The 25,061-nt window shown below is 36.7% G+C and overlaps 6 protein-coding genes across 10 annotated transcripts in view; 2 read left to right on the forward strand and 4 right to left on the reverse strand.

Annotated features, from left to right (window-relative positions):
* Positions 1-1,848: 1,848 nt before the first annotated feature.
* On the reverse strand, positions 1,849-9,922 carry LOC124306820 (SET and MYND domain-containing protein 4-like). Of its 2 annotated transcripts, XM_046767878.1 has the most exons (11): positions 9,654-9,922; positions 9,257-9,563; positions 8,962-9,015; positions 8,162-8,874; positions 7,340-7,483; positions 6,867-7,156; positions 3,458-3,655; positions 3,001-3,278; positions 2,694-2,852; positions 2,431-2,571; positions 1,849-2,262 (listed from the first exon to the last, which is right to left on the reverse strand). In XM_046767878.1, exons 7-11 carry the CDS (start codon positions 3,588-3,590, stop codon positions 1,942-1,944), a joined length of 1,032 nt encoding a protein of 343 aa, XP_046623834.1. In that variant the 5' UTR covers positions 3,591-3,655; positions 6,867-7,156; positions 7,340-7,483; positions 8,162-8,874; positions 8,962-9,015; positions 9,257-9,563; positions 9,654-9,922; the 3' UTR covers positions 1,849-1,941. The 2 variants fall into 2 exon arrangements, with proteins under 2 accessions (XP_046623834.1, XP_046623824.1); XM_046767868.1 differs by lacking the exons at positions 6,867-7,156; positions 7,340-7,483; positions 8,162-8,874; ... (1 more) ...; positions 9,257-9,563; positions 9,654-9,922 and having other exon boundaries at positions 3,458-3,967.
* LOC124306858 (inactive pancreatic lipase-related protein 1) overlaps positions 5,410-25,061 on the forward strand; it is a 47,040-nt gene continuing 27,388 nt past the window's right edge. Inside the window, exon 1 of the mRNA XM_046767999.1 lies at positions 5,410-5,541. Within this exon, the coding sequence (XP_046623955.1) occupies positions 5,538-5,541 (4 nt within the window). The 5' untranslated portion in view covers positions 5,410-5,537. The remainder of the gene's footprint in view (positions 5,542-25,061) is intronic.
* On the reverse strand, positions 10,088-14,308 carry LOC124306801 (SET and MYND domain-containing protein 4-like). Of its 2 annotated transcripts, none has more exons than XM_046767844.1 (7): positions 13,790-14,308; positions 13,529-13,654; positions 12,241-13,288; positions 11,785-12,059; positions 11,264-11,422; positions 10,753-10,893; positions 10,088-10,660 (listed from the first exon to the last, which is right to left on the reverse strand). In XM_046767844.1, exons 3-7 carry the CDS (start codon positions 13,286-13,288, stop codon positions 10,406-10,408), a joined length of 1,878 nt encoding a protein of 625 aa, XP_046623800.1. In that variant the 5' UTR covers positions 13,529-13,654; positions 13,790-14,308; the 3' UTR covers positions 10,088-10,405. The 2 variants fall into 2 exon arrangements, with proteins under 2 accessions (XP_046623800.1, XP_046623793.1); XM_046767837.1 differs by having other exon boundaries at positions 13,756-14,308.
* On the reverse strand, positions 15,482-19,510 carry LOC124306789 (SET and MYND domain-containing protein 4-like). 3 transcript variants are annotated; one of them, XM_046767805.1, is made up of 7 exons: positions 19,144-19,510; positions 17,766-18,813; positions 17,392-17,678; positions 17,038-17,196; positions 16,768-16,911; positions 16,139-16,393; positions 15,482-16,058 (listed from the first exon to the last, which is right to left on the reverse strand). In XM_046767805.1, exons 2-7 carry the CDS (start codon positions 18,811-18,813, stop codon positions 16,047-16,049), a joined length of 1,905 nt encoding a protein of 634 aa, XP_046623761.1. In that variant the 5' UTR covers positions 19,144-19,510; the 3' UTR covers positions 15,482-16,046. The 3 variants fall into 3 exon arrangements, with proteins under 3 accessions (XP_046623761.1, XP_046623770.1, XP_046623780.1); XM_046767814.1 differs by lacking the exon at positions 19,144-19,510 and adding an exon at positions 18,992-19,076; XM_046767824.1 differs by lacking the exons at positions 15,482-16,058; positions 16,139-16,393 and adding an exon at positions 16,493-16,703.
* LOC124306849 (protein OSCP1-like) lies at positions 19,918-21,727 on the forward strand. The gene is made up of 4 exons (XM_046767946.1): positions 19,918-20,114; positions 20,286-20,605; positions 20,680-20,957; positions 21,094-21,727. The coding sequence occupies exons 1-4, from the start codon at positions 20,003-20,005 to the stop codon at positions 21,485-21,487; spliced, it is 1,104 nt and encodes a 367-aa protein (XP_046623902.1). The 5' UTR covers positions 19,918-20,002; the 3' UTR covers positions 21,488-21,727.
* On the reverse strand, positions 21,567-23,799 carry LOC124306840 (enoyl-[acyl-carrier-protein] reductase, mitochondrial). The gene is made up of 5 exons (XM_046767935.1): positions 23,379-23,799; positions 23,071-23,307; positions 22,731-22,952; positions 22,394-22,621; positions 21,567-22,297 (listed from the first exon to the last, which is right to left on the reverse strand). The coding sequence occupies exons 1-5, from the start codon at positions 23,574-23,576 to the stop codon at positions 22,067-22,069; spliced, it is 1,116 nt and encodes a 371-aa protein (XP_046623891.1). The 5' UTR covers positions 23,577-23,799; the 3' UTR covers positions 21,567-22,066.

The following is a 25,061-nucleotide window of genomic DNA, read 5'->3' on the forward strand; positions in this document are numbered from 1 at the left end:
AGTCAGGTTTCTAGGGATGCGCCCTAATTGTGGGGCAAACTCTTTTGTTCGTACAGCGATAATAATCATTTATTTAAATCAGAAATAGGAGTTGCATAATTGATTTTTAGAGAGTAGATTTTTATATTAGTCGTAAATGGGCTGCTGTTTAACATATATTGAGAGAACTGTGAATAATCGTTTGTCTGCTCTCGAACATTTAAGTCGCGATTCTCGACTGTACGTTAATTACAAATAGGTGAAGAAAGCAAGAAAAACATACGCCTAGCTATGACAGCTCACTTTTGTTAATTAATCTTGCGATATGATTTGATCGAATGACCCTCGTCGTTTGGCTGTAACCAGACGTGTCACATCTGCCTCGGGAAGCTCGTAACCGTACAGAAAAACGTATGATGGAAGCCAATGAAATGAATCGTGCTAGCACATCTGAAGAGAACCCTGGCTCGAAGAAGGTTGCCAAATCACAATTGAACAGAAAGCTGATGGATGCCTGCACAAATCGCGATGTCAATACGGCGAGAAAAGTGATTCTTCAAGGGGCGAACGTTAACCATCGTACTTCACACGATGTCACGCCGATTCTTGTAGCCGCCGAACACGGTGACCTTGATCTGATCGTCCTGCTCTGCAGTCAGCCCAAATGCACCGTCGATCTCCAACAGAAGACCATACACGGTGAAACGAAGCCTCTTTTCGTGTTCATTTCAGACATTTATACGTTCATGTACATAGAAGGGATTGTCGCGTAGACGACGTTCGGATTACGGCGAATTTTATTCAGGAGCGACTCCCTTGCATTTGACCGTTTTCTTCGGACACAGGCAAGCGATGCTGGAGCTTTTGCGCCGAGGTGCGTCGACCGTCTGTTGGGACAACCTGGGTCGTTATCCCCTGCATTTTGCCGTCACGCAGAAAGACGTCGGGGCTGCAAGAGTTCTCCTCAAGTATGGCGCGCCGGTCAACGTCTATGATACTTTCTTCGAGAGCCCTCTCTACAACAGCGTAATGAGGAAACCCTGCGTGGCTATGGCAAAGCTTCTTCTGGCCAACGGGTAGATTTTGCCCATGAAATATTCACCTCGAGTCATATTACGCGTGATGTTCGAACGATCAGGGCCTCCACGGATCCCCCGCCTCAAAGCATTGGCTTAGGGCTGCTTCTGGAAGCAGTTTTGGGCGTTCGGGCCAGCTCAGATTTCGAAGCCGTCAAAGCTCTGATTCGGGCTGGAGCGAATGTGAACATCGCAGACCCGATGGCCCGGAGAACGCCGCTTCACTTAGCAGCAATTAACGGCCGATTGGAGTTGGCGCAGTAAGTTTTCACTTTGGCATTGGGCAGGTGTTTCGATCTTACAATCGCTTATCCAATTATACTTCCAGATACCTAATCCAGCATGGCGCAGACTTATACGCAAAGAATCGCGCCGGGCAAACTCCATTGGAGGTTGCATTCAACTATCGTAACCTGCAGGTTGCTCATTTGATTGAGGACAACCGCAAATTGCAAGCAGAGAGTTATACGAGTCAAATTCTAGAGAACACCGAAGGTTCTGATTCACTGATCAATCGCTCAGACTAGCTATTGAACACTATCTCTCAGTATCTATGAAATGACGACTATGAATTTGTTAATGAGTTTTCTTATTATGTCTTAATATTTCACTTATTACATAATTTCATACAATCATTTTCATTTAGGGATATTTCGGTATTGCACAAAACAGGATCTCAACATAGTAAAATAAGGAATTATAGTTTGCAAAGTTTATTTGATGATCAACATACACAGAAGTTCATAATACTTTTCAAAAGTAACTACGAAGTATATTCCGAATCTATGTAATCAGATATTAAAGATATAATTATTCAAATACGTATAAACCTCGACAAAGTTCGAGGTGTTCAGAAAAATAAGAATGAAAATTACGAGTGAAAAGTTTAATTTTTTGAGAGCGTGTGCTGAAGCGACGCGTAAAATACTAAGCACTGAATTGTTATCCCAGGTGGAGTGACTGGTACATAGTCGTACACGATGTCAGCTGCCGCGTAAAGATCTTTGAGCATTGTAACCGCCATGTCCAATTCACTACAAGGTTTCTGCACAAGGTTATGCAGTAATTCAATCATTTTTATCACTTCGATGATAATGTTAGGAATGTTTTGAGTGATATCTTTTTGTAAGAAATCACTATGTGTCACAAGGTATTGTTGCAAAAAGGCATCAATTTTAGTTTTGGCCTCTTGAGTAACTGCTTTTTGCTGGAACGTAAACAAGACAAAGTAGTAATAAGCGAAAGTGTTCTATCAATAAACATGCAAATGAAAGATTCATGTTTTGGCACAGATTATACTTGTGAAAAAACTTTATTGTTTTTCAAGTATGGTTAAGTGAGGTCCATGGTTATTATACCTTTACATTATAATTACCTTGTAGCTACAATAAGTGACGAGCGTGGGCCAATCTTCTTTGCAAGGGATGCATTCACACATCAAGTTTCGATCCTGAAGACGTCCGCGTCTTGTGCTTTTTTCCATCACAATGTAACGGGGTACATAGCTTCTGAATATCTGGAATAAAAATTGAAGTAACTGTACATTTATGAGCCATGAAAGATGTTCTGAGAACTGCTACTTCTTGTTCAACTACATCGCCGACTTCAATCTCATATCGTGGAACCATTTCTTATTACCTGTTCGCCTTTCTCAATAGGATAGGCAGCATACAGAGCAAGGTGGTCTGTATACCATTGTTCTATTGTATTTGGATCACATGAATGATTCGCCAGACGACAAAGAGCCAAAAGTGCAAGTCCGTGATCATAAGAAGCTGAACGACAAGATGCACCGAACTGTCGAATCAAAATATCTCATTAAAGTACAAAGTAACTGATTGGATCTAAAAAAAAATGTCATATCAATGCAACAATTTGTGCACAAAGGAGTTAATTTATGAAATTCTATTTGACGCAATTCAATAGTAAATTGAAGCACTCGTACAACTGTAGCCTTCATTAAAGTAATATCCACGTTTCTCAGCATCAGCTCTCCAACAAATATTACATGTGGATTTTTTGTAAATGTATAATTTACTTCCATCTTCTTCCCGAACATCTCAGTCTCTCTTCCGATCATACATATTGATAAAGCACACCACAGAACACTAACTAGTTGCTTTAGCACAAAGGAAGAGCCAACATTATTTGGCAGGGTATAAATGTTACGGTACTGGTCATTGCAGAATTTTCCATCGTTGCTATTTTCCTTTGTATGTGGACCTGCAAACGTACCCAATGGAGTTAAAATTTATTCCATTAGCTGAATTTGCTGAAAAGAAGGTAGTAACCTCAATCACTTGCTAAACCAGGGGTTTTTCTTTGAATTTCAATGATTGGTTCTAATTTCTAATTTAAATTTAATCTTATTAAATAGCAGTATGACAAATGTATATTTACACCTTTGAATCGATCGACATGTGCAAGCTCTTCCTTCAATGTAGCCAATTTCATTCCTTTTTGTGAAATCATTATAGTGAGTCTTACACCAAGCCAATATTGTTCAGGGACAGAAAAACACAACAAGAATCCCATGATTGAGCATTCTATCTCATGGTATTCGTTCCAGGCTTTGTCTCTGCAAAGTTCTGAGTAGTATGCTGCATAAACACAATATTTACATGGGATCAGGGTCCAGGATATTTGCAAACAGTGTGAGCAGTAAGTATAAATACTCCGTTGGTCGAGAATTGAGCAATGTGGTTTTTCTAAAATCAGAATTTCGCCAGATTTAATTTTCCGGGTAGCAATAAGGTGCCGGACAAGTTTTGCCGAGTGCTCGACCGCAATCGCATCAGAGGCACAGGGAATTTTTACATTTGGTGCAGATATTTTTGGCATTGGATGTTGGGTCACATTTGCTTGAGACTCAGCAATAGCCGCTCGTGGTGTTGTAATCAATGCTTTTAGCTAATTTTCAATTTTGTTCTTCTTATCATTGCTTAGAGATGTCTTATCCAACCAAATTAAAGTTTCTTGAAAAGTTGAATCGACATCAGCACTTCCTAGTGCTGCCAAACATAGTCCTTTTCGCTTGTATAGCTTACTTTTTAATTTGTCTGGGTAATTCAGGTCCAGAGCTCTATTAATGTCACTTACACAGTCCTTGTATATTTTAGCTCAAATAGGGCTGCAGCCCTATTACCTATTGCCAGCGCTAGTTCTTCAGACGAATCTACAGCATATGCTATGCTTTTGGTATATTGTCTTATAGCCCGGTAGTACAGGCCAATCACAAAGCTTTTATTTCCTTTTATTTGAGACTCGAAGGTTTGCGCATCTGAGAAATTAACTTCAGTATTAATAATCTACATAGCTTGAATCAATCAGCAGAGTTTAGTCATAAGTATTAACGAACGATGCGGGATTCGTAAATTTGATCGTTTTTGCATAGTGCAACCATAAAATTAGTGATCCAATTAGGGCTAGCAATATCATATCGAATGAAGTAATTAAAAATAGTTTGTAAAAGTTCATGTGGATACGTTTAATTGTATCACATTTGCCTAAATAATCAAAGCTCACATCAATTGCACAATTCGTTCGTATTCGAAGGACGCCGGTTAAATCGGTATGGCGCAGTAGAGTGATAACTTGGGACGCGGTAGAACGCGGCAGCTAAGGTGGTGATTCCCGCGCTTTTAAGGATCTCTCAGAGCATATACCTAGAGATGCGCCTGCGAGTGAAAGTAGCGATCATTGGTGACGGCGACAATTCATTGCAGTAAAATGCATGGCGCTGATTGGCTCTCACCAAGAATTGGACGAACCCAGCGTTTCCGAATATCGCCGCGACGGCGCTAGTATAGCGGGCCGTAATTTTCTGGTCGTTGGACGTGAGAAGTCACCAGAACGTTCGTAAGCGCGCGCGAAACTGGACGCATTTTGTCGGCGGGCCTGATTTCTTACGATTCAATTGCTTTAATAATTCTTCCAATCGTATCAAGTTAAATCGGCGCAGCAGTTAAAGAGTGAGTTTGCTTATTAACTCGATATACCACATACTTTACGCAAAGTCCGACATAATTTTTACTTTGTTAAACAAATGAGTTTTGCTATTTCGTGCTCGTTGTGGTTTTTGTTTTTACTGATGTTTAATAACAGTTGACAAACATGTAATCAGTGCAGTGATCAGTGATACTATTTTAAATTATTATTAATGCCTATCCCGTTTACTTATTGTAAAGTTGTCTTTTAACATATTTTCCGTATTATGTTGTTATACGATCAGAATGTAAACGCCAAGTTAGATTCATCCGCGAATATTACAAATGTTAATACATTGTTCAGTTTTATTTCATTCCTTCTCTGTGTGCCTTCCCTTACAACACATTGTTTTGCGTGAAAAAGTAACTTTCAGTGAAATAGTGAAAGTGATAATGCTGACCGTTTTCGCGATGTATGCACGAGTACATGAACTTGTACTAGTTGAAAATCGGAGCTTGACAGGTCAACCTTGTGCTATCCTGCAGGAGCTGGTTGATGGGTAAGCCTAGCATGTACTCCATTTTTTTACGTTCATTTCTGCATTATATCCAGATTTACCCAACTCATGAAATTTTTGGATATTGGCAAACCAGTCATTTTAGTGTTGTTTTATAATCTTCAGCTTTTGTGGCCAGATTAGCAATGCAGGAAAAAATACCATCACGTGTATTACTTATTTTCGTGATAAGCAATAAATACATATGATGCACAAGTCATTTTCACCTATCATTATTTTTATAAAAGAATGAAAATACGTATATAGCCATCGTGGCTTCTCAATCGAAATTAACACTAAATTGTGACACTTAAAAGCTTTTCCTTTATTCGAATTGTTAAAAGCCCTTTGATCCTGTGTCCTTTTGGCGTGGATTCAATGCCGTGTGGTTCTGAGGACGGTGAATAACTTGAGCGATTAACTTTTCATAAACATTTTCGAATGCCCATTTCTCGAAGACGACGCAGGGCAAACAGTTGTGATCGCATATCACTTGTAACAAAGACGTGCTTCTCACAAATTGATGGAGTGAAGAAAAATGCATTGCGATTAGGGTTGAACTATAGATGGAGATTCAATTGATAGCACAAAATATATTTATTAAAACAATGAGTCGTGAAACAATAACTAAGATAGGAAAATGAAACAAAGAAAATATGTGTCGTTAACACGTGTAGATATTATGGAATTCTTTCCAGAACACTATAGGAAAGTACTATATCCACTCTGATGTGTAGTAGAAAGTCTGTTACAATATATGATCACACACCTATACATACGCACTATAGATATACATTACGGTGGTTCTTATTTGGGGGATGGAAAAATTTTCATTGGGACGCCTCCCAAATCTTTTCTAAATTATTCAAAAAAACAATGTGTGTAAAGTTTCAAGCCTCTAAGTCAACTGGAACACATATCAGTAAGCTCTGAAAGTTTTAAATGTAAAATACATGTAGTTTTTATGACCAGATATTTCGTCTTCATGAATTTGGTATAAATTGAGGGATCGATTTGAAAGTTGGCAGTTGTTGCTTACAATGATAGGAACAAACCCTGAAAATTGAAAAATTTTATTATTATTGTTCCCTTATATGTAAGCCTAATAAAAGATGCTATTAAGCCATACGTCAAAGTGAAGTAACTGCTTATAAAAACTACATTTAGTTTACATTTATAACTTAAACTCGGGGCTTACACCGATTTTTTTTGAATGAATGATCTGCAACAGGACGGGGGGGGGGGGGGGCGTCGCAATGAAAATTTGTACAACGCCCAAATACGGACCACCCTAATACACATACAAAGTAAAAAGAAAACTGACTCACAAAGATAGGTTGTATCATTTTATCTGTATAAGTTTTGAGAGAATAAATTGGCTGTTTGTAGTATGTCTATCTCGAGTTGATCTGCCGGTTCATAATCGAAAATGGTTTTGTCATACAGAGATTTGAGCATCATGACTATCATCATCAATTCTCTGCAAGGTTTCCGTACCAGTTTATGAACTGTTTCAACCATGTAGGTCAGTTTATTCAATGTTTTCAGTGAGTGGGTATCAGTCCTTATCTGTTCGCCAAAGTCGTGTGGTTTTAACCTGGCGAGTTAATGCTTGGTCCTGGAAGTCAAATCAATGAAGTTTTCACATGTACGCAATACCACAAGTAAAGAAATGTTTTGGAACAAGAATGATAGAATTAGCAGTATGTATTCTCATACAACATACTACATGGATTAGATAGGATTTGGTTAAGGGCTAACAGATGGGCATTCATATGGTTAATTGAAAGTCAATTGTTACCCTGAAGCTAGGTATGTGTTCAATCGTGGGCCAACTTTTTGCACAGCGTAGACATTCACAATTGAATTTCCACTCTTTGAAACGTTCTTGTCTCAGTTTTTTCGGAATTGCTGCGTAAGGTAACATAAAGTAGTTGTCAAATATCTGAAATGAAAGATTAGATGTCTATATTTTATATTTATTTGACTAATTTTCTGTCATGTATTATCAATAGCATCAGTCTATGCAAACTAAAATATGAGTCATCATATGGGTGTTGGAACCGCTAATAATACATCTATAGGCAATATCATTGGGGATAGATAGATATATAGCAAGCACTCCACATGGTATTGGTGGAAATCCAAAAGTGAAATACAAGATTTGTTATGGAATTTTTTATATGAAGGTACAGGTTAAAAAATAGAGCCTCGTTTAAAAACACAAATTTTCAATTATCCCCTATCTGAGATATTATTCAAGTGGCTATTTCCAAAGTACCCATTTTCTGGAATCTGATAAAATTTCAAATAAACTAGTAAAATATAATCAAATATTTGAGCCCTCGTTGCGTCCTCCAGACCTCAAATTCTTGTTCCATACTCTTAGAGCTACCATAAATCCTGCATTTTCTTCTTATCACCACCTCACTACCTTGTTTCCATACCAAGTTAGCAGAATGCTCCCTTTACTGCTGAACGGTAACTCTATCCGATCTCTTGCCTTTTTCCTCCGACGAAGAGTTCCTCTTCCACATCATCTTATTGTACTCTAGATCCTTCATAATAAATGCTAGATTGGGTGTGGAATAGGGGGATAGGTACTTGGATAAATATGTTTTACCTGAGTTTTGATCAATTGTCATCAATGCTTGTTTCAATAAATGTATCTTTTTGCCTTTTTGCGTGGCTATTATTGCCATTCTCATGGTTAGGAAAATATCTTCATTGAGTTCAAAACAAAGCAAGAATCTCATAACTGTGCATTCGACCTCATGGTAATTATCCCAGGCTTTGTCTTTACAAGTTTCTGAGCAGTATGCTACATTGACGCAGCTTTTGCATGGAATCATAGCATAGGATGGTTGCCAACAATTTGAACAGTGTGTATAGATGTTCTGGAACAGCAGTCTTTTGCAAAATGGTTTTTCTACCAGTAAAACTTCCCCAGGCTTAAGTTTTCGATTAGCAATCAGATGCCGGCCATACTTCTGTGAATATGCAATTTCAACTGCGTCAGAAGCACAGGGAATTTTCAGGTTTGGCACAAGTATCTTTGGAGATGGTAATAGTTCTGATTGCGCTTTAGGTTTAGCAACTGTGCAAGGGCTGGACATCAATTGTTTCAACTCAATTTTACTTCTATTGACTTCATTTCTACTCATATCGGTTTTATTAAGTCAAACCATAGCTTCCAAGAATGATAGATCTGCGCCAGGTCGACTCAAAGCCTTCAAACACATTGCCTGTCGTTTGTACAGCTTTGATTTCAGCCTGTCCCCTTATTATGTGGACTACTAAATGACAAACACGTGGATGAGACGTGTTCAGTAAGGGCTGGTAAAAAATAAAAACGAAAAACTTATAGTTTTTGTTCGATTTCGTGAATACACGAGCCACGCCATATTTCGTTAACAGAAATACCTGTTGATTGTTTTTAGTTCGAAAGTTATTTTTTTCGGCCACATTGATTTACCACTTTTTTTATAAAATGAATGATTTCGACTCAAAATTCAACTTCAATTAATACTGAACCTAAATGCGAAAAATAAAGCGTCACCAATAAAGAGTCGCTAATTGACCCCCTCAATCTGATCTCGTGATAACTTATTTTTCTCAGCGTAAACCACGCGCAAGTTGATTACAATAAAATATATATGCCTAGGGGAGGTTATAGATTTGCTAAAATATGCTGATAATATAAAACACAAAGTCTTACGTTTAGTATCTTCTGGATCTCGTTGAAATACTCTTTGAGATAACAGATTTACACGGATAAGTGCCTGGTGCGAACGAAAGACAAAATTGTCGGGTGATTCTAAATGCAGTATTCGCTGTTGGATTTGAGACGCGGCGTCGATTGGTTTCGACGTATGCATATCGGTAATTCCCGTCGATTTGAATTTTTCAATTAGACCAGTACAATGACGTTATCGTAGCTGTCTAATCTCTCGGCGCATTGGTAACTTTTTTTATTTATTTATTTATTTTTTTTTTTTTATTGAAACATCGCGGAAAAGGCCAATCTAATGTCAATCATGGTAAATAAATGAATCTTCAATATTTAGATTAGTCGCAAGCAAGTACTCGAAATTGGGCAAATTAAACGGCGTCACATTGTGTTCAAAATTAATAATGGGTGCTTTTCATTTACTGACTCAAATCGACTTGTGTCGCTATTTCTGGTGTAACCGGCCAATCTGGGCAAAGGAATACACCAGAAATAGCGACACAAGTCGACTTGAGTCAGTAAATGGAAAGCACTCCATGTAGTTATTGAAACAGTCAATCTGTCATATCCCACTCTGCAACGTACATTATCGTGCTTGCTTCCCATGAAAACGCTTTGACTTGTATCTCATAAATGGTCGTATCATTTTGATTCGGCTGTAACCGATAAAAAATGCTCATGATCATTTACACCCTTTTTTTGAAATATACATAGCTAATCAGAAACAACAAATTCTGTTGGGTTTTGCTGAATGATTTCAGCACAGATCTCGTCGAAATAAGCTACACACTTCTGTACCTTTTACAATTAGATGAGTGTGCTATGTAATTAGTTCAATGCAGCCATAATCAAATCTAATGTAACAGGGATTAATAGTAAAATTTAGTTTATTGTTAGTGTCAAACATCATTTATTGAAACAAAAGAAAAAATTTCATTTTCGTACTACTGCTATTAACATACTTATTTGTTTAAAGAATATACGCATAAAAGTAAATAATCAAACAAGTGAATTCTAAGCCACTTTTCATACACTTTACTTATATAGATACCCTGACAAGTTGAGTATTCAGTCGGAAAAAATAAATGCAGTGTACATAGTTAGAGATCGATAATAAGACAAACGTTGTTTTTCTGTTTAAAATTTATCGATTGGTTCGTAGTGAAATATTACATCACTCCACTCGTAGTATTCTTTCAACATCGATATTGCCATCATCAATTCGATACATGGTTTCTGTACATTTTCAAACAGTAGATTAATCATTTTCAGTAATTCGTTCAATATATTTGGCAAGTATCGTATGTTGTCATCGAACATCGCGTTGCATACTTTGTATTTATATATAATCTGGTCCAATTGCTTCTTACTATCTTCAGACATTTTTTGTTTCTGAAATACACATAATAGACAACTGAACGTTCTGGTTAGATCGAGGAAAAGAATCTGTTAGTAATAATCAAAGAGGCACGATATATTCTTACCCTGTAGCTGGGTAGACTGTGCATTGTGGGCCAATTATTTGCACAAGGCAAACAATCACAATTAAAGTGCCAACGATTTAAGTATCTCTGTCTGATTGATTTTTCCATCACATTGAAGCGTGGGCCATAGTTGTCAAATATCTGAAATTAAAACGAAAAACGGATCATTATTTAGGTTTGACAATTTATGATTCAGTAACAACTGTTGGCAAATTTCTGCTTTAACTTAAATTCTGTTTGTCTATGTACTATGTCCCTACTTGAGCAAGCATATAAATGAGTACGTAATTCTATTTATGTAAAATATAGTTAGTGGTAATAATGTGAAGATAGGAAGAACCTATGAGCTGTAAATAAGATGTAGGTATATCAAGTTTCAGTTTTGTGGTTGTGTGAGTACACATACTAGATACTATGCATTCGTTTCCTCAAACTTGTGTGTTTATTTTTGCTAATAACACCAAGAAAGATAGTGATATGTGTTAGGATTCAAGAAACATTGTCAACTTACCTGTTCGCCCTGCTCAATTGGATAGACAGCATATACAGCCATGCAGTCTGCATACCATTGCTTTATCGTGTTAGCATCACAGGAATGATTAATAAGATTAGAAACAGCCATAACTGCATCCCCAAGACTCTGATCCTCCGGATCATGCGATGGTCCAAACTAAAAAATTATCAGAAATTTATTGCACAGTTATGATAACAGTTCAAGTTAACACAATTTTACAGTAAAATTATTTCACAAGAAAACTTTGATCTTCAGTTGGCAAACTCAAACTGTACGCTTATTGACTTTCACATCACGGGTGACAGCCATCGTGCTTTTTTTTTATTCTTGAAATTATCATTATTTTGGTAAAAATATCAAGAATAAGTGGTCAAAAATTGGCACCATGGATATTGTACTATCCCCCTACTCTCGGCACAAGGCTAATCACTTATTCAAGGGGGAATTAGGTCTCTTAAATGCTGAACCTAAATATATACATATACTGAAATTTGAATTGTATTTGATTTAGTACATACGCTCTGTCTATTGCTGAATAAAGTATGTATATTCTTCAAAATCAGCTTTCCGACAAATATAACATCTTGATTTTTTGCCAATGTATGCAATGAAAGCTTTTTTCCAAACATTCGACTTTCAGTTGCAAGCGTGCAGACTGTTATCGCTGTCCACAAAGGTCTAACTATCAAATTTACCGCAGAGCATTTATCAATGTTATCTGTTAGACTGTAGATGCTGCGGTATTTGTCACTATAGAACTTCCCATCGTCCCCATATCCTTTAGTACATGGATCTGAAAAATTGAATAAGAATTTGCAGTTGTTGGAGACTTTATGATGACATATTATATTAATAAAAACTTTAAAATCAAATATAAATTTATAGCATACTTTTAGTAAAAGAAGTACGATTAAAATTTATATTGATATTGATAATTTTTCAAATTTGAGCGTTAGTCGTCATTTTAATAATACCTGTACTATCATCAATGGTTTTCAGTTCCTGTTTCAATGCATTGAGTTTAGTTCCCTTTTCTGTTGCTGTTATAGCCATCCTCAGGCTTAGCCAAAGTATGTTATTGAATCCGTGACCTAGCAACAGTCCCACAACGGAGCATTCCACCTCATGATAATCATCCCAAGCTTTATTTTTACATTTTTTTGAACAATATGCCACGTTGATGCAATATTGACACGGGATCATAGTCCATGAAACTTGCAAACAATATGAGCAGTGTGTATAAACATTTTTCAGATTTAGTCTGGAACAGTATGGTTTTTCGAGAATGAGTACCTCTCCCGGTTTAATTTTGCGTGTAGCAACGAGGTGTCTTCCGAATTTCTTTGAATACTTAATTGTTACTCCATCAGAGGCAGAAGGAATAGTTGGATTTGAGGCGAGTATTGTGGGTGGGAGATGTTGTAGTGCATATGCAGGTGATTTTGAAATCAATCGAACTGAGCTCAACTGCATCAGCTTGTTTTTAGGTTCATCTTTTTCATCTTTTGGCAGATCCATTTTTTCAATTGAGTAGACAGTCTCCTGAAATGATGTATCTCTGCCAGATCTACCCAGTGCCACTAAAGACAATTTCTTTCGTTTATATAATTTTATTTTCAATCTGTCTGGATATTTTAGGTTTAAGGCTCTGTCGATATCTTCTACACAATCAGTAAATTTTCCCAATCGGAACAAAGCTGCAGATCGATTAGCATATGCTATAGCTAATTCTTCAGAAGATTCCGGTGCGCAGACAATGCTTTCAGTGTATTGTTTCACAGCTGTATAATATTGACGACTTAAAAAGCTCTCGTTTCCATTGTTGCGTAATGTTATCGAGTGGTCCAAATTTTTTTGCTGACATGTAGTGTCTAAAACAGTGATGTGATGCTCGATCACTGTTTTCAAAGCAACTTCAAAACGCTCATTTTCAGTTTTGAGCATCCTAAACTTCGAAACCAAAGTGTCACGTATAAGTTCCCTGATAAAGTTGATCTTAGGGAAATCTAAATATTCGGTCATCTATAAAGAAAAGGTTCGATATAAATCAGCCCAGTAAATAAAATGAAAATGATTTGTTTTCCAAGCTTTCGAAACAAAATAACTTGATAATGAAGTATTTCAGGAAGTATTCATCTTCAATTCGCACGTTTCATAACATCTATGCTGAATAGTTGTATACATAAAAATTTCAACAGCTAAAAAAGAACCGATCGCAGACACGACAAACACGTGCTTCCTGAATCAAAAAATCTGTTTTACCTTGTAATTGCCTGCGAATTTACAGTTTCATCGAGTTAATGATATTGTAATAAGTTGTGCGTAATATTGTATTGAGACGCCCAATTTTTCAACGTTGTTTCGTCCAGAGGTCGAATCACGATGCAACTGTAAATTTAATCAGAAACAATGGCTTACTGACGGTGGTGTTGTGAAGCGTAGTTACGGTAAATTTTTCGGTTAGATGTGTGGATAACGCGGGGAATTACCAAATTGCGTCTGTCTTTATAGTCACGTAAAAACCTGCGTATGTCGCGTTCCGAAAGCTCTCTGCCGAAAGAAGCTGTACCGATGAATGGATCCTGTATCATAGACTACTTTTCACCGAGGTCACAAATCGCGTCAGATTCGGGCTGGCTCGTCTGTTTCCACCGGATTTACGGCTCGGATGAGGATAGAGCGAAGTTCGATCTCGTTGGCAGTGCCGAAGTAACCCACTCGACTCTTGTTCCCACTGATCGCGTTTTTGACTCTACCCAGCAATTATTCAAGGTAGAGTTTGGGTGAAAAGTTGGCGTTTCCACCTGGCAGCGCTCACCCCAGCCCTACTTGTGGCAACGTAGCCTGAGCGTTCGGTACTTATATCTGAATCGTCGATTACCTCGAAACGCGACGCACCTTCTAGTCTAGTCAAGATAGGTTTTCACTTTGCGTTAATTCCGTTTTCTTTTTTTTTTTTTGGTTCAATCGTAGGTAGGGTCACTCAATCCAAACGTCCTCAATCTCTCCTCAATCCAAAAGTCTGCCAAATCGGCCCCTTGCTATTGCCGCCATCTTGAATTTTATGAAAAATGGTTTTTCTTGAATAACTCGGCCATTTTCAATTTTAACGAAAAATGGCAAAGATAAAAGTTGTAGGAAATTCAATTTCCTACAACTTTGGTTCCTGCGTTTTTTTTCAAACAATGGATATTTTTCGAATTAAATCTGAGAATAGCGGTGAAGTAAAACTATTGTATTATCTTGTTTAAATTGAATTTCCTACAACTTTCGTCTTTACCATTTTTCGTTAAAATTGAAAATGGCTGAGATATTGAAGAAAATTTCATGAAATTCAAGATGGCGGCGATAGCAAGGGCCCGTTTGGTCGACTTTTGGTTTGAGGACTCCCAGTGACCCCCCCAATGATTGAACCAAAAAAAAACGAAAACGAAATTAATGCAAAGTGAGGTCGATTTTTTACCTATCTTGACTAGACTATTCTATCTCGTCGCAACACCTTTCTTGGCTCTCTTTTCTCTTCTCAGAGGCACTCAAGACAGAACTCTAGTCAAAGATTGTTGTAAGCACGGGCGGCTAAGTTCGGAATGCACCGGAAGTGTCGTTTGATGTTTGGTTTGGCAGCTTTAGTTAATTGAAGAATTGTTAGAATATTCTTTACCGAATGAATATAATGTCCTGGTTAATCGATTGGCATAAAATATAAGTTACTGAATTAAATGCTTCGTTCTGGCTGTATATTTTCTTTACTGGTCTGATATAGCCGGAAATTCATTATCGACTATGGTTTCTTGAATGGGAGAGTTGTAACGCAGTGGCCAGGGGGCAAAAATTCGTGCTCTAGCGTTTGCATCTTTCTCGGACAATTTCTTTCCATTCGTATTTCATATTACTTCATGATCATCACACATGATTTTCATACCATCCTTTAGGCATTTCAGATTATTTGAAACGAATATTATGACGAACTTGCGAGTCTTACCGTTAAAATGTTTTTGTGACTATCTTTTCGCTTTCCTTCCAACATATTTACGTTATTGATATTTCGAGCATTGGTGATTTTTCTTATGTGCACTGGTTGCACTCAACGTGTATTTTCTTCTTGTTTCACACAATGTTAGAAAATGTGAAAATTACACTCACTACTTTGTAATTCACATAAAGTTTAGAATTGGAAAATGGAAAGGTTGGAATGATGTACTTTATAATCGTTCAACTTTATTTTTTAAATTATTTGAAAATTAGTAACATATAATACTGTAATAACGTCATAAAGGTAAAACATATTTTTTTAGAAACAATATTCAATGGATATAACAATCAATTTAAATCTACACGCACAACATATTTGTTCAAGCACCCAGGACTGTTATACACAATATCCGACTTATATTTGTATAAAACAGAATAGAGATTCGTATAAAAACTATTTGATCTCGTCAGTTTTTTTTTCCACAATTACTGTTACAGCATTCTAATCTACTTAATGATTAATGCGTGAATAATTTAAGTACATACATTGTAAATTCGTTGTTCATTGTTCTGTACACGGTTGAATCAGTATCAGAAGCGTGCTGCTTGCTAGCAGTTGAGGTTTAGGTGTTGGATTATTTATCATAAAAAATATAAATGTAACATACATCATTGTTTGAAAAAGTGAACAATGCTGTACACTCCAATGCCAGTATTCAAATATTGAAGTACGCATTGTTTCATTCTTCAAACTGCAGGTTTTTTCACAGAAAACTGTCAGAGACCCTTATTTTTCTTCTAATAGTAGTCAGGCTTTCTTCTGTAAAACAATCGAAAATCACGTGTAAATTTTGAATTCAATTCAAACATCTGAAATGTTTGAATCGATGTTTGTATTACCGGGTATGGTTTGTCTGGTACATCGAATCTGTTTCCTTGCAAGGCATAAACACGTTTTACTGTCTCCACGACTTTATTAATTTCAATACACGGTTTTTCAACAAGGTCAAACAGTAATTCGATCATCTTTACCAAATTCTGCAGCATATTTGGATCGTTCTCAATTTTACCATCATATGCAAGCTCAATATATCTGTGGTGTTTTTGCAGGACCTTATTGAGCCGATTCTTGTTGTGTTGCGTCAAACTTTGTTTCTGAAATATTAATGAAATGTCACATAAAGCCAAGGTAACTTCCACAATAGGTAAAATTCAGATCAAAGTTAATGCTGAATTGTAGAAAGGGTGAACTTATTTGAAACCATATACAGTTCGCTCTGCCAATAGTGCCGCTTCCCCTATTATGTGCTTGAACGGTTCCCCCACCCATGGTCAAGTTCTATGGTTCTTTCAGTAGTGCCACGTGCTAGGTGCATTGTGTTATTGTTTTCGTCATCGAGTCGCGTCGAAAGTGGAGGTACTGCTTAGCTCGAAAAGTTATTCCCATAGACACCCATCCCCAGCACTATTGAAAGAGCGGACTGTATCCTGAATGTCGTAATTCATACGAATGCAAAATTCGAATTTACCTGGTAACTAGGTAATTGGTCATACAACGGCCATTCTTCTCTGCAAGGTCTGCATTCGCAATCAAAGTAAAATTGCTTCCGAAGTTTCTCCTGCCTCTCGTTCTTCACCGTCAAAGCATAGTGTAGCCCATAGTTGTCAAATATCTAGAACAGACATTCGGTGGTATCATAATTTCTAGCGTATTCTTACAAAATATCTATTTGTAACATGTATAATCCCATTAGAGACTAGGGTTAGTAAATTGATAATTATAATTGCGATTTGATTACCTGTTCACCTTCTGCAATGGGATACAGAGCATATAAAACAATATGCTTCGGGCGAGATTGTCTTGTAACATTTGGATCACAACTATGATTGATGAGACTATAAAACGGCATTGCTGCAGCGCCACGTTCATAGTTTTCTAGACCGCGAAGCTCTCCAAACTATGAGAAATTGATATAATTTTTACAGAAGCACTCCTAACAATTTCTACACGCATGACTTTTGAATGTAACGAGCAGAGATTAGTTGATATTACATATTATAGAAAGGATTGACATCAAGGTGATTTCAAATTTTAATATGCTAAAATGAAGGTAGAAAAATGATAACTTTGTCATCATTTGATATAATCATACCGAATGAATATTACTGGGGATTATTTGGAGATGTTTTAATATCAGCCCACCAATGAATCTGACTTTGGGATTTTCGGCCAGTGAATCGGTATCTAGCATCTTTGGCAGTTCCTTGCCAAATAGGTCGCTCTCGCGACTTAGTACGTATGTTATACATGCAGCATTAAATGCCCTGCCAAACAGATCTTGTACCGATCGTTTATCAGTATTTGTTACCAGACTGTAAAGGCTACTATACTGATCACTGTGAAACTTCCCATCCTCAGAATACCCTCTCGTACGTGGATCTGAAAATTCATATGATCATCAACATCTATTCAAGCTATCAAATGAATTAATCAGCATATTATTTTTTGTAAGTTTTTCCAACGTACCTTCGCTATGATCAATTTTGGCGAGTTTTATTTTTAATTCCTTCCAGTTCTTTGTTTTTTCTGTTGCCACGATAGCTAGTCGCATGCCGAACAAGCCCTGCATGTGTAATTGCAAATTTAGCAACGACCCTACAACTCCACATTCCACATCATGATATTCATTCCATGCTTGATCTTTACATGTTTCCGAACAATACATAGCATAGACACAATATTTGCATGGATGCATGGCCCACGATACTTGCAAGCAATTCGAGCAATGTGTGTAAACGTTTTCAGGCATGAGGATTGAACAGAATGGTTTTTCTACGGCTAGAATTTCGCCAGGTTTTATTTTACGAGTGGCAACAAGATGTCTACCAAGCTCTTTTGAATACTTTATCGCCAGCGCGTCTGACGCGCAAGGAACTTCTTTATTCAGACTTATTATTTCTGGCAATTGATATTCTATTGGTGTGGCTGGAAGCTCTACAAATGCACACGGGGCTGAAATAAAGGTTTTAAGCTGATTCTTCAATTTTTTAGTTTTTTCTTCGCTCAAAGACATTTTGTCAAGCCAATTTAGAGCTTCTTTGAATGACAATTCCGCGTCAGGCCTGCCCAATGCTGTTAAACATAAACCCTTCCGTTCAAATAGTTTAGTTTTCAACTTATCGGGATAGTTTAAACTCAGAGCTCGGTCAATGTCGCCTATGGATTCTTCATACTTTTCCATTCTGAACTGCGCTGCTGATCTATTGGCATATGCTAACGCTAGTTCCTCAGAAGATTCTATGGCATAGGCAATGCTTTCGCTATATTTTTCGACCGCTTTATAATCCCATCCTCCAATGAATACTCTGTTTCCTTGTTCTCGCAGTTTTGTCGATTCCTCAGAATTTTTATACTTTGATTCATAGTTGGGCAGAACGTCGTATTTGCTCAACACTTTTAGGGCGAATGTCATCCTTTCTTCGTCAGTTTCAAGTTTGGAAAATCTGTTGACAAGTTCATGATTCTCTTTGGTAGCCAGTATTCTTCGATTTAAGGTACTCAATAGCTCCTCCATCTGAAATATTGCAATTCGAGATCAATAATGATTAGTAAAAGGCTTCAGTATTGTATCTGTTTAATTTATAACGTGCAAATGCAATTTCTTAATACTGTCAAAATAAAATTGTGAAGAATGTGAAGCGTGAGAATATTTTTGTAAATTAAAGATTGAGAAATTAATGACGAATTAGTACTTTTTACCGTGTATCACTTGCGCGTTGGGTGTGATTGATGTTCTGTGTAATCTTACACTCAACGTTCTAATTTTTAAACAAAGGTTCTAGTTTGAAAAGAATAAGAAAGCAATGACAACTAAGTCAATTAATACGGTTGCATGAAGACTTACGACTGTCACAGTTTGGACGGTAATTAACTATCGTTTCAAACTTTCAAGCTTATCGTAAACTCATTAAAGTAAACGATAACACAGATTCGCCGAATTATGAAATATGTATATCCAAATACACTGGGTAACCTAATACGTGTTATTCTTTTTTTAATTCGGCGCCCATTATTCGGCGTTGAATGAAGCGGCAATATAAAGATATTTTAAGCACCGTGCCGACTTCTAGCGCTTTGATTTCAAAGTTATTTGGTTGTTCTACTCGTTCATTGTCCCGGTATTTTAACAATCAGTACCGGGAATTTCCTTTCACGCACATTTTCTGATAGAGATAAAGCAAAAACGATTTCATTTGTTACTTCCGTTGGATGAGCTGGATCTGATCAATCGTGCGCGTGTGTCAACAGAAAAGTATCCGTTGGTGTTAAGGTTGTGAGCCACGTGATATCGATGTTTGATGTCGATAGTAAGACGCGCGCAAATTTTGTAAATTTCGAATGAAAATGTGCGACCGTTCTAACTTTGAAATTCCAAAAATTATTTCGAAATGTCGCCGAGGTTTTCTTTTTTCTTTCATTATGCATATAAACGTAGAAATTATTGATTCATAAATATAATTCTATCCGCGAAGGTCTGTGATCTGATATATATGCATAGGTATAATACAAATCCCATTCTCCTTGATACAAGTGAAGTACATTTTTCATAATAGCTACGCGCAAACGCACGCGCTTGTGCAATGCCGATGGATGTAATCAATTTTTCACTCATCCGCCCAACTTTAAGAGAATAATTTGTCATCTGAAATTTATAGTCAGATTCTCTATTTCTTGCCAGTATAAATTGATTCAAAACGACAAAGATGTCGATGTACACAACTCCGATATTGTACCTGAATATGGGTGGAGAAATGCTGTACGTGTTACAGCAAAGATTAAATGCTCAAGGAATTGATTTCAACAAAAGCATACAAGGCCAGTCAGTCATCACAGTAAAGAATAATGCTGGCACGAGCACCTATACGTTATGCACATTCGACAAAATATACATTTGACCACACGTCCAATAGTGTTGCACATTTTATTTCACTCACGAGTTGTAATTACAAATGGGCTATTTGTTTATTGAAGAATTATATTTTATAGTCTTGGATGACGTAACAGCTGCATTATTAAATCCAAAAATATTAACAACTGTATTCAAGCCATCCGAGCCTACAAGTGTTTCTTGCATTCGCTCCACTTTGGAATGTGTAGCTTTGTCATCAATTATGAGACTCGACAAAGCAAGTATGGATAAATTGTTTGATCTAATGATTATGTTGACCAAGTATCAACTCACCATGAGCACAGGACCAAGAGAAGTGATTCTTCTGATACTCAATCACATTGATGCTATGCGAGAGATTGCGGTGGATAAGAATGCTCACGAATGCATAAATTTAGTGCATCATATGGTCGTTAATGTAAGAGGTTGAATGTTACAATTTCTTACGGGAATTTCAAAAACACTTACAAAAGTCGTAAATTCATCTTACAGTTATATGGTAACATGACCATGGGCCAAGTTTGGCAAACACGAAAAGACTGTTTGAAGGTCCTCGATGATTATCATGTCAGAGTTTCAGTTCTATTAAGATTGGGTCTTCAGAATAATGACGCAACCTTCAACAGAACTTCTGTACAGTACAACGAGAATTACATAAAGTATCAAGATATGCTTGAAGGCGTTAAGCTGAATGACACAGATTGCGAAAATTGTGCTATTGGCTCTTTTGCCTTGTTTGGAAATCGTGATACTATACTTGGAAAAAATGTGTACGTAAATTACGTTTGAGTTCATTTTTGATAGACGGTTGGATTCGTTGTTTCGCGCCACCAATTTTATGGCTGACAATGAATTAAGCATTTTAAGCATAACTGAAAACGTTCCCTGGTATTATAAAATTTTCAGATATTCTCCTTCATATGGGCAAACGCAATATGTTGCAAAGAATGAGCAACATTCACCTAAAAATCTAGGAATCAGAAGGGAATTAAAGATGCTCGAGGCCCAATTGGGGGTCAAGGAAGAAGAACCCGTGAAAACATTTCATCTAAACTTATTTACAGAGGATATTTCTAGCGACGATAATACTGAGAATACTGATAATATGCAGTCCGAAAATACAGATAAAGTTAGTAGCTTGGTTACAGAAGAGCTTAAATCAAATAAGGAATACAAAAACACATTAGAAAACATATACGCAGACTTTGATGTAAGTGAACAGCAAACCAGCATCAATTTACTAGAATTGCTCGATAAAGTTGAATCAAGTTCATCGATCCTAACGACGACTGTGACTTGAAATCAATAAATTTTCAATAATAACCTACAGGCAGTTTAAAATGCGAGCACTAAACTGTAAGTGTACACATATTTTTTTATAGAGTATAAGGCGTGCACGCTTCTTGAGTACCAACTTATTTCATGTTAATACTAATATACCAGCAAAGACTAGATTTCGGACACTAATTAGATCATAATATAAATTTAAAGGAAATGGTGATATTGAATGGCTGCATTAAAATTGAAATTAATAATTGTAGTCAAGAAATTTAATCCTTATCCTGTACAACGTTAGAAATCTATACTATGTCTTATTATTATATATATTTTTCTGTAGTACTTGATCTAGATTTATTTAAATTAAATAAAGATTGAAAAAATTTTATTTTCTAGGTGTAGTTTCACTATGGGCGGATGTATACAGGATCCGTTTACGATAGTTTCGTATAGAAATTATGAAGTGATATTCCTATTTTCAATCATTAGTTGAATCTTGGGGTACTTCACTACATTAATGATATATGTTTGGGCATTGACACGTACTCCCTTATCTTAGTTACTGGTAACCGATTTTATCTTACAGATCCAATGATTTATTCTATTCTTTGGTCATATCTAAGATATATTTCAATCCTGTTTTTCCGACAATGCTAAGGGTATTCATAACAGCTTCTTGATACTTGTTGAAAGGAACAATTTTTGCTGCCGGGGGTTTCAAATTCTTTGAAATAAGTAATTGTGCTAATTCATCGTACATTTCTCTGCGCTCTTTCGAATCAGTGTTGGAATTTGTCCATGCTGTTGCCCAGAACCCCTTCACAGTTATATTCTAGAAAATAAATGATTATGAATTATAGAATAACGAGCAGTCTAACACATTGTCTGCAAAATCTTCTGTAACTTTAAAAATCTGGAAGTCTGTTACCTTAAAAATTAGCGCAGAAGTGGGTACAGTAACTGGCTCTCTAGACATGCCACCGTAAGTAACGATAGTACCATTTTTGTCCAAATGCCTCAATAGTTCCAACGCGCTTTTTCCGCCTATACAATTGAGAGCTAATTTCGGTCTTGGTAATTCATTTTTGAATATCGAAGTTGTCCTTATTTCTTCTTCGGTCAGTACCTCTGTTGCCCCTAAATTTATCAGTTCATCCTGAAAAGTATGAGTAGTTTATTAATATTTAAAAATAATGAATCAATAAGTGGGAAAATAAGATGGTAATTTCTGTGATGAAGTAAGAGTATGTGCGTTCAACACATACTTTTAACTTTGATATCGTTGGCCTGTCGCGAACGACGCTGATGCACTTAAATCCCCAAACCTTGCAGAGCTGTATAACATTTTGTCCTACAGCCGAATTGCCACCGTTTTGAAGAACCGAATCACCCGGTTTCAGGCACTCAAAATCCTTGAGCATTCTATAGGCGGTACATGGGTTAACATTTAGCATACTTGCTTCCAGATTTCCCAATTCCTTCGGAATCTGTAAATAAACAAATCGTTGATTACTGCCGTAACAAAGTCCATGCGTTACCTTTGATCTGTGTAAGTCTGAGAAGACCTGCGTTCAATTTCTATTCGTATGTTAGATAACGAAATGCCTTTAATAATTCCTGCGCGTCATAGACGGCATGTGTTCTCCATGTGCCGATGTGTCCGCTGTTGGGTACAACTTTGTCTCCGAGTTGCAAGTTTTTCACCCCGGCTCCGACTTGTAATATTTCACCAACACCTTCGTTACCAGGTATCGCCGGTAATGGCGGTTTACTCGCATATTTGCCCTGGATCGTGTTTATATCAGCTGGATTGACAGGCGATAGAATCCACTTTACGGTGACCTGAAAAGACAATAATTTAGGCAATAGTTGTGAGTTATCATCTGTGAATCGATCACCGGTTTTTTACTTGCCTGATTGTCGTTTGGCTTGGCCAGTTTCTCCGTATTGATAGAAAGAACCTTGACGGGTTCTCCATACTCTTGATATCGCAAATATTTCGTTGATATTTCACTGGAACAAGCGCTCATTAAACGGGTCGTGACAAAATCCACATTCAACAGAGTTCGCGATGCTGTCGCGAAGTATTTCCTAACCTGTAACGAGGCCATGATGCGAATGCGGCTCTTCGAATATCGAGCAATGTACTATCAAATTATTATCGATCTCGTTGTCAGCGTGTTTTATCGAATTCTCAGTAACATTTTACTACGTACGCTATCAAATATTGCGCATGATTGAAAGAAAAATGTTATCACTATCGGGCCGCAATTTTATCGCGCAAATCACGGGGCCAAAATATGCGTAGACATTGAACAGCCTCGCAGATGTGAAGCGAAACGTCGACATGACGACTAATCGACTTCCGTCAAAAGTTTGCCAAAATTCGTTCGTTACCGCTTAAACTTTAAACTTTAAAGTACTTCAAGAGAGTCGTATCTGATTTTAAAGGCAATTTTTTAACATACTACATTCATTCGAAATTCGCATAATTTGCGACAATGTTCGGACGAGGCTGACGTTAGTAACGTTAACGTAACGCAACATCAATGACAAAATCATTATTGTGCAATTTCGTAATAAATCTCGACGGTATACGAGGGTTAATGCGGTTTAATAAATATACGGCCGGTGAATAATTACCTAACATTTATTATAACATTTTATTTGATTTTCATTATTGATTTTTTTCTTTTAATACAGGTTATTACATAATAACACATTGTATTTTCTAAATTCTTACGTTATATTAATTAAAATTAAACTACTAAAAATAGACTTGATAAAATCAACTGCTTAAAGTCATTTTAGTGACTGGGATCATTGACCAATTTGTTGGATTACTCTGTCGTACGATTTCCCAGCCCTAATTTTCTAACAAGCGCATTTTCAGAAATAAAAAGCTACGTATTCTAGCCGCTAACTTTATTACTACGATGTTATAGTTAGTTTTTATGCTTATATGTAATTATTTTCTACTTAACGTAATCCATCAATTGTGTTCGGAGCAAGGGAATACGGCTGTTCGATAATATAGCTGAATCTGGGAGGAGGGGTTTAGTCGCAAAAAAAAACATCGTTTTTTCCGCACAGTCTAGACATGAAGCGAGAATGGTGGATTAAAAAATAGGAACTGCAAAATGGTAATCCATCGTATTATCTGCACGTGTGGATTACTTTTATGTAGTAATTACCATTTGAGTGAGTAAAATTTGTTTTACCACCGAACTGGTTTTAACAGGAGTCGTAAACTACAGGAGTCATTTTAGAAAAAAATTGACATAAATATGGTTAATAATCGTGCGTACTTTTCAGCAAAACACTGTTAATTTTTTCTTTCTATTCGTTAGCCTTAATACACAGTAAAATTTTTATTTTTATCTTTTACCGTATGCTTTGTAAAGTCTTAATTACGCGATTGGATAGACAAGAGCCTGTGTGAATAATAAAGATGTATAAAAACGCAGAAGAAATAAGCGTTGAGTAAAAATCCTCTCTTCACATTTCTCAAATTGAATCGAGTTTGGCACAAAATCAAAAATTTGACGATAGTTCAGACGCAACTTACGCTGTAGAATAATTCAGCGTCTGTCAAC

This window comes from Neodiprion virginianus, chromosome 1 (genome assembly GCF_021901495.1).
Source record: "Neodiprion virginianus isolate iyNeoVirg1 chromosome 1, iyNeoVirg1.1, whole genome shotgun sequence".
Taxonomy (NCBI): domain Eukaryota; kingdom Metazoa; phylum Arthropoda; class Insecta; order Hymenoptera; family Diprionidae; genus Neodiprion; species Neodiprion virginianus.

Bases quoted from the DNA above. Each gene is read 5' to 3' on its own strand.
- LOC124306820 (XM_046767868.1), bottom strand. From the start codon at position 3,896: ATGCCAAAAATATCTGCACCAAATGTAAAAATTCCCTGTGCCTCTGAT. The intron at 3,279-3,457 runs GTGTAAATATAC...GTACGTTTGCAG, and splicing joins ACATGTCGATCGATTCAAAG to GTCCACATACAAAGGAAAAT. The intron at 2,263-2,430 runs GTAATTATAATG...TTTACGTTCCAG, and splicing joins TCACTTATTGTAGCTACAAG to CAAAAAGCAGTTACTCAAGA.
- LOC124306801 (XM_046767844.1), bottom strand. From the start codon at position 13,288: ATGACCGAATATTTAGATTTCCCTAAGATCAACTTTATCAGGGAACTT. The intron at 12,060-12,240 runs GTATTATTAAAA...TCAATTTTTCAG, and splicing joins AACCATTGATGATAGTACAG to ATCCATGTACTAAAGGATAT. The intron at 10,661-10,752 runs GTAAGAATATAT...TGTGTATTTCAG, and splicing joins ACAGTCTACCCAGCTACAGG to AAACAAAAAATGTCTGAAGA.
- LOC124306789 (XM_046767805.1), bottom strand. From the start codon at position 18,813: ATGGAGGAGCTATTGAGTACCTTAAATCGAAGAATACTGGCTACCAAA. The intron at 17,679-17,765 runs GTACGTTGGAAA...ATGAATTTTCAG, and splicing joins CAAAATTGATCATAGCGAAG to ATCCACGTACGAGAGGGTAT. The intron at 16,912-17,037 runs GTAATCAAATCG...TGTCTGTTCTAG, and splicing joins CCATTGCAGAAGGTGAACAG to ATATTTGACAACTATGGGCT.
- LOC124306849 (XM_046767946.1), top strand. From the start codon at position 20,003: ATGTCGATGTACACAACTCCGATATTGTACCTGAATATGGGTGGAGAA. The intron at 20,606-20,679 runs GTAAGAGGTTGA...TTCATCTTACAG, and splicing joins TGCATCATATGGTCGTTAAT to TTATATGGTAACATGACCAT. The intron at 20,958-21,093 runs GTACGTAAATTA...TAAAATTTTCAG, and splicing joins ACTATACTTGGAAAAAATGT to ATATTCTCCTTCATATGGGC.
- LOC124306840 (XM_046767935.1), bottom strand. From the start codon at position 23,576: ATGGCCTCGTTACAGGTTAGGAAATACTTCGCGACAGCATCGCGAACT. The intron at 22,622-22,730 runs GTATGTGTTGAA...CATACTTTTCAG, and splicing joins CAACGATATCAAAGTTAAAA to GATGAACTGATAAATTTAGG. The intron at 22,298-22,393 runs GTAACAGACTTC...TTTATTTTCTAG, and splicing joins CTTCTGCGCTAATTTTTAAG to AATATAACTGTGAAGGGGTT.